Source organism: Vigna umbellata, chromosome 1 (genome assembly GCF_029865625.1).
Source record: "Vigna umbellata cultivar VRB3 chromosome 1, Vumbellata_1.0, whole genome shotgun sequence".
Taxonomy (NCBI): domain Eukaryota; kingdom Viridiplantae; phylum Streptophyta; class Magnoliopsida; order Fabales; family Fabaceae; genus Vigna; species Vigna umbellata.
In genome coordinates, this window is record NC_142165.1 from 11244804 (window position 1) to 11257280 (window position 12477).

Genomic DNA, 12477 nt, shown 5'->3' on the forward strand with positions numbered 1-12477 from the left:
TTAACTTGAATTTCGTTCTTAATGTATTTAGAGTTTTGTCTCGTTTTATTTTTCTTTATCCTCATTAAACATTTTCTCTTTATTTTTAACCTTATACTAACACACTATTACTTTTCGTTTTGATAATAAATAATAAATATGTCATTTAGTATTAATATAAAACGAATATAAAGACAAAGAAGTAAGAAAAAAAAATTAAGAACAAATACTTATATGAAAAATATATAAATTTAAGAACAAATCAAAATATTTAAATGAAAACTTAATTGATGATATATACTTATTAGGAATTTAAAACGCTTAAATTAATTTTTTTAGTAATTTGTTAATAGTGCAATTATTTTAAGATTTTTTTTCGTTTCTTTTCCTTTTTCATTACAAATCAAAACAAATATTTTGATGTTTCTAGCACCCAAAAATAAATAATTGTATATATTTAGAATTTATAATAAATAATTAATTTTCAGTTTACTATAAATAAATAAGTTTAGGCATATAAAGTATATTTTAAATTTACTAGATACCGTTTCAATTATAGTATAGTGCCACTTTTAATTGTTGATAGTTTCTTTTACAAATATTTAAATTAAGTTAAAAATAAAAAGGGCCAAAAGAAAGAGTACAATGATAAAAAATCCTTAAATATTGAAAATCTATTAAAGTAATTAAATATTTCTAAAAAATTATTATAATTTGAAATAATTATTTTAATTTGTACATATGCAAATTAAAAATGTGCAAATTAAAATATTCTAAAAAGAAGTTATTAATAATTAAAAAGAACATTACATAATAATTTATAATTATTAATTTTATTTTAAAAAATAAATACTTTTTATTATATCCAGAATTATAAGTTTGACATTATTTATAATTTATGATGCATACATTCCCATTAAAAAAATGTGACATAAGGTAGGAACATTTTGAGGAAGAGCGTGAAAAGAATCGCGAGGAGGAGAGAGTGAAGATAAAATAAAGAGATATATTTTTTCTCTCATTTTTTTTTTCTCTTTCTTAATCTCTATTTCTCCTTCTGCAAAGTCCAAACAGAACACAGCGTCAGATCAGACTCAGACAAGAGAAGTTGATAAGAACAAACAACAAAACCGTTTCTATTTTCTTCACTCCTTCTTCCTCTCTCCACTCTCACTCGCGCAATCTCAATCCTCGTTCCGTTGTTTACTTCTCGCGCATTGCATTGCATTGCTCTCTTTCACAAAACGACGACGACTCCACGCACCGTTTCGTTTTCCCTTCACTTTCCGTCGTTTGCTTCGGCAAATAGCATATCGCATGGGAAACGCTAACGGCAGAGAAGACGGATCCATTACCGCCACCGCCGATCCCCCTGTCGCCGAAACCGTCGTAGCTGTAGCTCACGCGCCGGATTCCCATCCTCCTGTTCGCGCCTTCTCCTCCGATTCAATGGCCAATAGCCCGCCTCAAAGTCCTCGCCGCTCTAGATCGCCGATCCTCTTCGGTCCTCAGGTTCTACCCGCAACATCCTCTCTCACTTCTGCTTTGATTTGTCTGCATTTGGTTTATGCGTTGATGTTGAATTATTTTGGTGGAATTTCGGTTTTGTTCGGTCAACTAGGTTATTCGTCGATTTTACTTTATGTGTTCGGTTGGTGAGTTTTGGTGCTAACTAATGTCTGGTGCGTGAGAGACAGAGAGCGGGAGATTAGGAGGCAGTGTAGGTAGGGTTACTTTGGTTGAAACCTCGGATTATTTATTGAGTTTATCTTCACACGTTCGAAGTTGAAAAAAGGAAGTGCTGTCGATCGGATCTGGTAATTTTGTTGTTGATGAACTGGTTTTTTTGTGCATGGACATGGTTCGGATTGAACAACAGTGTGTTTTCACATATGGAAACAAATTGAAGCTGCAAGTCACAGCTTCTTGATTGGTAGAGAAATATATGTCTAACTTGCCTGACCAAACAGGCAATGAACATGAAAGTGACCTACCTGAATATTTCTATTTTTGATTGTCTGGCTATGGTTTAAATTGTTTGAATGTTGAGAGGCGGATAGTGTGGATCTTCGATAGTACAACTGTCATCTGATTTTTCTTTTCAGAACTTTTACGTACTCGCATCTGATTTTTCTTTTCAGAACTTTTACGTACTCGCATCTGTTTGTTTAGGAGAGTTAGCTCACTATTTTGTAGATTCTGTCCAATGCTGCAATCTCTTTTCTGTGCAGTGAGAGTTGAAAACTTTGCTGGACTTACGACACAGTTCGCTTATCTGCTACATTATGACTCCATATAAGTTTAACATGTCCCATGGTTGTGACTTGTGACTAGATTATTACACCATTTGGAAATGCGCTTGAATAGTTCTAGTCTACTGGGCTCAACCAGTTAAATTGGTCTGATTCAAAAATTGCACTCAATTGTGTCCTCTGGATTGAGTGTATGTGAAAGCTGTTTGGAACCCGACCAAGTTGAACTTTTTACAGAATCAATTTTATTGTTATTACTTTCTATATCAATTTATATGACGTCTGACCTGGTGTCTTTCCTCGACATTTCTCCATTTGAGAAACAACGCTTGAAATATTGGAATAAAGATAAATGATAATGTTTGCCAATGGTGATTCAATAATTTTGGATATTGTTATGAATGCATCAATATGTAATTTAAGTGTGGTATACAGTATACAATTAATATTTTTCTGTGCATTTATTCCCTTCTATCCAATGTTCTACTGATCCATGGGTTTGGTAAATATTTGCCTAGTGTCTCCTTTATACCTATCTATGTTCTGAGCGTTCATTTTTGTGGTTTCTGATTTGCGGAATAGTGCGTATAACCTGGAGAAGAAAACTTCTATTCCTAAGGCATCTCTATCTAGTGCAGAGTTGATATGTACGTGTCCAGCCAAGCTGAAAAAACAAGACTGGTGGTTTAGTTTAATTTGTATGAATCACTGTCCATTCACTATTTGTGAATTTTGGTTATCATATTTTGCATGCTTATATTGTGTTCAGTATGGGTTCAGACATGTGTGTGAGTTCATGCTTTTGTGTCAATTTAGTAAAAGGGGATGCAGAAGCAGGTTTGTCTTGCTACAAGAGAGCTGGTGTATGTCCGTGGGAAACATGTTTCCAAACACAATTAAGTAATTTTATGTTTTCTTTTCCAATGTTTCGAATTAGTATTAATTTTTACCTGATCTACTGTTTAATAAAATGTTAATCTTTTAGTTACCCTCTAGTTCTTTTAAGGGGAATAAATATCTATAATTTAATTTAACACAGATATATGTCTATCTCTTACCTTTACAATGTGCAGGGTTTCCCAGCTGTGCTCATTTATATATGTTGAATTTTTTTGCGTCTAAAGATTGTCACTCCCAAAGTAGAGTGTAATGTTGTGAAAAATGTTGCACCCTGCAATTTTCAGATTTTCAGCAGTAGATCATTTCGTAGTCGCTGAAAAAAACCTGTCATATGTGGAAAAAAGACCTTGTGACTTTCACGGTGTAAATTTATCTTAAAGGAGTAGTAGCCCCCTCAACATTTTCTTGTTCATGTTGGGTATTTTCTAACAACCCTGGCAATGCTAGATTCTGACATTTAAGTTCTTTTGCTTCTGCATAATTATGTCAATTAATGCAATCCTTATTTATTTTAACTACTACTTGCATGTCTGGAAGCAAGGTGATTATCCTCTCAAACCAGTTTGGTTGTATATAATATCTTGTACTCAAAATGCAGAGTGATTGATGGCACTTTGCACACCATAGCTATTTGCTCTTACTAAGAATGCTAGTGAATCTCTGTGAAACCCCGTTGTGTCTAGAGCAGCTTGAATTGATGCCATTGCAGTCATAACCACTTTTGCATGAGACTAAAATCCCTCTACATTTGTTCCGTGGAGTGGCATAGTTTGGTTGGGGGAATCTTGGGATTTTGCCCCCTTTTTATTTCCTTAGACCCTTTTCCCACTCTCACCTCTTCTGAAGGCTAATTGGTGTAGGTGTCTTCTCTCTTAGACACTGATTGACCAACTGCTCTCAGCTGCATTTCCGGCCAGTCCACACTCCAGAACTCTGGCACACCCTTCTGTGGTCCCTCTGTTGATATCCTTTGGGATCACGTCAGAGAGGGGTCTATGCCTTGTTTTATATATTTTTACTATTGTGTTTAAGATATGTTGCCCCACTTACCATTAAACTTTAAGAAAATGAAAGTGGAGGATGACAAGTAACTCTTTTTAAAGTTGTTCGTGATGTAACTTGCATCATTGCTATATGCCGTACTGAAATTTCAATTTCTCTTAGTTACGAATTTGTTTTTTGGGTTAGGAAATTTGTATGTAAGTTTCACCAGTGGCAAATTAGCATTATTTTAAAATAAATATTGACTTTCTTTGTTTTCAGGTTCCTCTAGCTCCATTACAAAGAGGTAACGGCCCTCCTTTTCTCAATCAAATGTGGCAGAATGAGCCTCATGGTATCGTCAATCAACCTCCTGAGCACGGGATCCCTGTCATGATTACATGGAACTACGGTGGTAATAACGTAGCTGTTGAGGGATCCTGGGATAACTGGACCTCTAGGTGAGATTTAACCACTCTTTTGTCAGTGACAATTGATTGTATCTGACATAAAATAGTTATAGTGTCTGCATAAATTCTACAATGAGATCAGTAACGGTAAGTTTATTATTTGCAGAAAGGCACTGCAGCGAGCTGGCAAGGATCACTCAATCTTATTAGTCCTTCCACCAGGAATATATCATTACAGGTTCATTGTTGATGGTGAAGAGAGATTTATTCCTGACCTTCCTAATGTAACTGACGAGATGGGACATGTCTGCAATCTTCTTGATGTTAATGTATGTATCGTCCTACTTGTTTCTCTCTTGATGAAAATATCATTTTCTGAACGTATTTTCATCTGGAAATTCATTTTCCTGTATAATTTAGTTGTATGTCTGCATTGAGTTTTTATTTTTTCATTCTCTTGATGAAAACACTGGTTTCTGCACTCTGCTATTGGTTCATGGAAACAACTTATAAGTTTTGCAAAGCTAGTTTTCATAGGATTTTGCGCTTTTAGCAAGGTTGGGAGTTACAAGGAGTTTTGGATGAAAATTGAGTAATAAACTCTTGCAAATTTTTTCCTGATTTTACTTGTTACTTTAAATTGACTTGACTATCAATATCAAAAGAAAATTCAACTGATCACAAGAATGGTTAATATTTTCCTATCCCATTTAGGGAAATTAATTTCTCTTCCAGAAACTGATTTGAATGTTATTGTTTTCCTGTAGGATTATGTGCCAGAAAACCCTGATGGCGTGTCTGAGTTTGAAGCACCACCTTCCCCCGAATCCAGTTATGGTCAAGCATTTCCAGCTGACGAGGACTTTGCAAAGGAGCCAATGTCTGTTCCTTCGCAACTGCATCTTACTGTCCTAGGTATGGAGAACTCTGATGTAGGTTCCTCTTCCAAGCCCCAACATGTAGTGCTAAATCACGTCTTCATAGAGAAAAATTTGGCCTCAAAGTCTGTTGTTGCCCTTGGACTGACTCACAGATTCCAGTCCAAATATGTGACAGTTGTCCTTTACAAACCACTCAAGAGGTAAATATGTGACGCTTGTCAATTATATAAAACTTTTTGTTTTTTTGGTAGCCTCAGTCTGTAAAGATAAATTTTTTAAATAATAGTCCTGACAGGCGGTATATGAAAGTCCTGTGTCTATAGATACGCTCGAGACTTCTGTTCGGATTTATAAATTTAACCTTTTGTTTTTTTCAGTCTCTGTTGCTTCTTTTCCTTCTAGAATATTGAAATAACACTAGGGGTTGCCTTAAATATGATGTTTGTAGAGCTGCTGAAGTAGGTAGGTTGCTGGTCATGTTTTCTACATTAGAACATCCGAACTATTGTACACAAGCCAAAGAATAGCTGAAATTTTAGTCTAGTGCACGTGATTTGTTGAAGCTCCGATCCGTAACAGTAAGTCGTAAAACTAGCCCCGTATTAGGGTTTGCTATGTTGCATAAGTAGCTTGTCTGCGTGGTTAGTATTCCTTAGAACGTATTGCTATAAATTTTCGTTTGCATTGTAGGCAACAAAAACAGGAAAAATTCCAAAGTTCTATCATTCATTTTTCTTTCCCTTGTGGTTGGTGTTATCTTAAAATTTAGTCGAAGGTTTTGGTAAGAGGAAAGAAAATATGAAGAGAAAATGAGGATGATTATAATGCATTCTTGCCTATTCTTATTTAGTTAAAGAAAAAAGTTAGAAAGGAGAAAAAGTGACTTCCATAACACAAGTTTTTAATTTATTTATGGACATGGGTTCAATTGATTGTTTTCGTGATGGATTGAATATCGGTCCTGTCTAAATAATTGAACTTTAGGTCGAATGCGTTAAGGAAATGTTTTAATTTTTGAAAAGACAACACAAAATTGCATGATAAGAACTATAACTATTGAAAATATTTCAAAACTAATAATTTTTTTATGTTTATAGAACTATAGAACCATAAATATTTCGAAGTTTTGGTTTTCTATTTCTTATTTTATCTGTACTTTTACGTCTCATTTTCACACTTTTATTTGCCGAAGTTTTAAATATTATGAGGAATAAAATTATCGAGTGCATTTATTTAGAATTTCTAGAGTTCTAGTTTGGAATTCTAGCTTCTTCTTTTTCCATTGCACCCTATAAAACAGGGTAGGAGATCAAAGTACTGACGAGTAAAGTCGGGATGCGTTTTGGGTTTTAATTGGATATTCCTCTCTCGGGTGGAAAGTCACTGGCACAGACAACAATAGGTAGACATAGCTCGGTTAAATGGAGCGTGTTATTTTTCACAGCACCTCCATCCCTTTTTCCTGCACCTCAATAAAATGGAAAAAATCTTAATTAATAAATTATCGGTAGATGGAAAGCATTTCAGATAGCATAATGTGAAATTTATTTCAAATTATACAATTTAGAAATCAGTTTGAATTACTCAATCTGAAATATGTTTTTGCATTACATTTTGTAATTCAAAAATATTTTTTATAATATATTTATAAATTATATAATTTAAAAGTATATTTGAATAAATAGTGATTTATTATAATTGTATGGATAAGTTCTTTAAAGATATTTCAAATCTGCTGAATTAGTATTATTATTATTAGACACGATCTTAAAAATCGATGGATAAATTCTTTAAAGAGTTGTCTGTCTGCTAAGGTTGTGATAGTACCAGTGAAGTTTCTTTTTAAGAAACAAAAGAAAATGCAAATAGGGAAAATAAATCATGATAGGGAAATAAATTATCATGGAAGCAGCTTGGAGATAGACACTCAAAAACCAAATTATAGAAATTTAAACCTTTTAACTATATAAAAAGAGTTAAATATATTTTTTATTTATAAAAACTAGGTTTAAACGTTTCGTATTTGTGCGAGAATTTCAAGTGGATTTTCATATTTTCAATTGTTTCACTTGGATTTATATATTTGTAAAAGAGTTTAAATATTTGTAAAATTGAGTTAATTTCATCTTAACCGTTAAATTGTTACAAATGCGTTAAAATGTGTTGAGGTAGATATGCCGAGGTGAATATTTTATTAAAAAAATATGCTGCTGGATATGGAATTTAATAAATTAAAAAAAATAGAAAAATTATGTAATTTGGAAGCTTTCTGTTTATTTTGTTGTGGGTGGATGAAGGCAAACCTTGATCTCTTTCTCGAGAAAGGTGAGAAAGAATACGATGGCCAATGTCTCCCAAAAAAACACAATGGCCCGGAACTTTTGACTCTTGGATCAAATGGGTTGGTTTCATGAGTTGTTCTCCTGCACCCTTTATGCTCAAGTTTAGAGATTTATGATTCTGCATTGAAGCTGCTTCGTGGGTTCTCTCCTTTTTCTTCCCTTTACTTCTTCAAGATCTACTCTAGTATGCCCCTTTCCCCCTTTTTTATTTATTTTAAAAAAATCTCCTCTTTCTTTGAGTTTCTCCTTGTTTTGGTTTTGAGTTTCTCCTTGTTTTGGTTTTGATATCATAATCATTGTGTACTTTATTATTGTTTTTAATCAAGTTTTGTGCAACACTCGTCCGTGTAATCTTGAGGTGTGTATATTCATTGTTCTTAAGGATTTATCTGCAATATGTTGTTGTGCAGGCTCCCAACATACAACATGAACTTCCCAATATTTTTTGAGGATCTTAAAAATTAGTATATATAAACTCTTAAAAAGAGTAAATTACTAAACCTAGGCTACTATAAGAAAGAAAAGAGAAAATAAGGAGAATGAGAGAATAAAAAACATGTGAGTGTCTTCGAAAGAGTAAAAGAGGATCTATTTATAATTGTAGAAATAGTATAGATGAATGAAAACTATCTCCTGACTTACAGAGGAGAAAAGTCCAACATTCACAGTCACTACTATGACCTGCGAAATAAGATGTGTAACATTAAAAGAAACTGAAAAGTTAGTTATGATATTTCTTGTTGTGTAAAAAGGAGAATGCAGTTGTTTTATATTTTATTGTAACCACATAAGCTATTTTCTTTTGCAATATATTGATTATACAACACATATATGATATGTTCTAAAATGATTTTTTCAAAACAAACTTTCAGAAAGACATAAAATATGTCCTAAAATGAGTTTTCAAATGGATTTCTTATTAGTATAAGAATACATTTAGTAATAACGGGGTGTATGATGAAAAAGAATTTCGATAATTTCCCTTTAGTCTTTGTACTCTCATCTTACACATATTAGCTGTGATAGGTTTGTAATGTTAAAACCCCTTTGAATTATCTTTTTATAGTAAACAATAACAGGGTTCATCATTATAGCACTGTCTTCCGAGAAAACAAAAAAAAAAAAAAGACAATGAAAACCAACATCAATGGCCAATTTATTCCAGTGACAGCAGTTAGTATCAATGTAACTAAAGAAGAGAAATATAAACAAACTAATCTTTAACATGATATTTTTAATATAATCATTATTATTAATTAAAATTTATTAGCACATCTCATTATCATTTAATGAACATAATCGAGATTCTATTTTGGTGATTTATTTCCTTTTAACTTGATTCTTTTATCTTTTCATTTTATAATTTTATAAAATGACGTTTTGTTAGAAAACGATGGCGTCAAAGAACTCAAAAAAACAAAAATAACAGATACACAGTTTAAACTTGAGCAGCAGTCTGAGAGTGAGAATTGAAAGACGAAAGAGGCCACAATATATGGTTTGATGGTACCTTAACGAAATACCAGAATGCTATGTACTAAACATTTTTTTAAGGTTGTCATCATCACTGATAAAAATCTTCCTGAATTAGTACAGATACTAACAAAAAGTGATTTATGGTGAGATAAGTTTTGGCAATCCAATATATGTGTAAATGAGTAATGATTCATTCACCCCATCATATATACACATCTCTTACTTATCTCTCTGTCTTTTCTTTTTTTTACCACATCACATAACCGTTTGATATTCATCTCTCACTTCTCTTGAGTCTCTCTACCCAAGGTGTGAGCAAAACCATTCTTTTTCCAAGTTAAAAAGAGGAAGATGAAGTCTTCGAGCAAGGTGGTTGGTTTGTGTGTAGTCTTCAAAAGCAGCAGTTGTTCCCGCCACAGGAAGTTAACATTTGGCAGAACGATTTTGACTTTGCTTGTGCTTTCACAACCAGTTTGGGTTTGGATTTGGATTTGGATTTGGATTTTCTTCTGCTACAAGTATGCTTCATTCTGAAATAAATTAATAATCTCTTGCCATCAGTAAGGGAAAATCTTTCCTCCTCAGGTTGAACTGCGCGGCATCAATGTCCCACGAACAACCATTTAATCTAACAATAAATAATGTAAAATCTTCCATTTTCTTATCATTATTATTACTGTCATTGTTTAGCTCAAGAACGTGTGTTTGTTTGGGTTCAAAACAACGTGTATTTCTTTGACGTTTGCCTTTTATGTACATTAGTTTTGACGTTTCCATTATCAGAAAGAAGAGGGCGAAACATCATCTGATAAAGATGATATTTTTCACATGAGAAATGAAACAAAATACAGTCTTGGTTCACTAGCTTTGCATTGCATTGCATCATTGTTGGAGTGAGGTCGAGAAATGCAAGATGGTCACAAACAATCATGTATAGCATAAGGATGGTATTAACAGTATAAGTCACTCACTCACATGTAAAAGCACAAATTGCAACCAATTGTTCGAGGTTCATAGTAGTAACCCAAAAAAGATGACAAGTGAAGTACAAATGCATGGTGAAGCTACTAAAACAAAGGGACACAGCACACAAGTAGAAGTAGAAGTAGAAACACTAATGAGCAATACCAATTAAAATAAGAGCAAACAAACCCGACCAACAAAAACTAATGACCCCAAATGAAGTTTGTCCTAATGAAAATAGAATTCTCATCAAAACTTATCTGCCCTGTCCTTTTTCTGTTCATGTGCTTTTCAAATTTTTTTGTTATGGTTGGTTGGTCCTCACTTGGCCATCATGACTTTGACAAACTCCTCATAGTTGATCTGCCCGTCACCGTCAACGTCTGCCTCGCGGATCATCTCGTCCACCTCATCGTCGGTCAGCTTCTCGCCAAGGTTGGTCATCACATGGCGGAGCTCTGCAGCAGAGATGAAACCGTTCTGATCCTTGTCAAACACGCGGAAGGCCTCCTTCAGCTCCTCCTCTGAATCAGTGTCTTTCATCTTCCTCGCCATGAGGTTCAGGAATTCTGGGAAATCAATGGTACCATTCCCATCAGCATCAACCTCATTTATCATGTCCTGCAGCTCAGCCTCAGTTGGGTTTTGCCCAAGTGACCGCATCACGGTCCCAAGTTCCTTGGTGGTAATACAACCTGCATCATTTCAACACCAACAAGAGATTCAGCCTCACAACAAACTGCACGATCCAATCCAATTTAATAAAAAAATTCAGTGCATGTTCATAAGCTCATCTCGTTAATTTGGCCCAAAAACACGTAAACTATGACAATTAGCTTTCTGGTTGAACACGGAAGAACACATCAACAATGTGTAACCTAACATGCTATATTATATGATGAACACTCAGATCTAAAATTTTGCCTTTCTGCTCAATTTACAATCCCCGGTTTTGTTCAAAAGTTTCAAACACACATCGTGGCAAGAATGTGCACTAGGAGGGTGTAGTCAGAATCGCCCTGGTCAATTTTATCATTTGCGTAAAATCTATTGCCATACAAGACTCACAAAACAATAACTGAGGGTAAAATAATTCCTTCCATTCATTATAACCACACACAACTAAACAATGGTAATCAAGAAGAGCATCAAAACTTGATCAATCATAAATCCCAGTTTCCAATCCTTATCAGAGATACGCGCACCATGCAATTGCTATTTGATACTGGGATACATGTTGAAAATCAAATAAAAGGAACCGAAATGAACTCAACAAATAGTAAAGGGGTCCATCTTGTACGAACAATTATAAACATACATTCTCACATATATTTTCTTTTCCTGTTAGATCAGTTATCACATCAAATCACTTTCCGTCTCCGTGTCTTCTAATTTCCTAAATCCACCTAAAATGGGAGCGGATGTTTACTTTTTTCCATCCTATGTTGTGTTACTTACAAATCCAAATGTCACATCCACATAAACAATTCCGAAAGAGAAATCAAACACCCAAAACCAAATCTCAACTCACACAAGGCCGAAAACATCTATGCCAACCAACCCCAAAACCAGTCACATCACATGCAATATTAGCAAAGGAAAAAACGGGAAAAGGGGGGAAATTTTCAACGAAAATGCAAATCCAATTCACTCCCGCACCCACATAAATCAAGACGCGAAAAACGAAAGGAGAAGCACCCAAAGAGGAAAAGACTAGAAATTTATGAAAATAATCAAAAGGGTACGAAAAAAAGAGAGAAATTGAAATGAGATCTAATCTAAGCGAGCGAAAAAAAAATAAAAAAGGGATCTGAGAAAAGAGACCATCGCCGTCCTTGTCGAAGAGGCTGAAGGCTTCCTTGAACTCGGCGATCTGGTCGTCGGTGAGTTGATCGGCCATTGGATTGAAGAGAAGAGAAGATGATATGATGGATCTTGCGCGTTGTGTATATGTGATGTGGAAAAGGAGAAGAGGACTATGCTATTTATATGCTCTCACAAACACCAACGAATAAGGGCTTCTCTTTCTTTTTGTGGTACTTAATTCAAACATAATCAATCATTCTACATTCCTCAATTATACGAAAAAAAAACCAAACCTATCTCTAATTAATGCATTATTCTCTAACAATGCTAACATGTTCTACACAAATTACAACCCCACCAGATAAAACAAATCAAACCATAAAGTTGACGATATATTTCAAAAGATTTCGATGATAAATTGTTAAAAATAAAAGAACAAAAAATATTTTGTATTGACAGTGGTAAATTTATGCATTGATCTAACGTT

At 34.1% G+C, this 12477-nt stretch overlaps 2 protein-coding genes across 2 annotated transcripts; one reads left to right on the plus strand and one right to left on the minus strand.

The window, feature by feature from the left end:
* Positions 1-1041: 1041 nt before the first annotated feature.
* On the plus strand, positions 1042-5779 carry AKINBETA1 (5'-AMP-activated protein kinase beta-2 subunit protein). Its single transcript, XM_047293247.2, has 4 exons — positions 1042-1491; positions 4395-4573; positions 4689-4851; positions 5290-5779. The coding sequence occupies exons 1-4, from the start codon at positions 1297-1299 to the stop codon at positions 5605-5607; spliced, it is 855 nt and encodes a 284-aa protein (XP_047149203.1). The 5' UTR covers positions 1042-1296; the 3' UTR covers positions 5608-5779.
* A 4356-nt stretch (positions 5780-10135) lies between these two features.
* Positions 10136-12167, minus strand: CAM6 (calmodulin 6). Its single transcript, XM_047293240.2, has 2 exons — positions 12009-12167; positions 10136-10879 (listed from the first exon to the last, which is right to left on the minus strand). Exons 1-2 carry the CDS (start codon positions 12082-12084, stop codon positions 10506-10508), a joined length of 450 nt encoding a protein of 149 aa, XP_047149196.1. The 5' UTR covers positions 12085-12167; the 3' UTR covers positions 10136-10505.
* Positions 12168-12477: the final 310 nt, after the last annotated feature.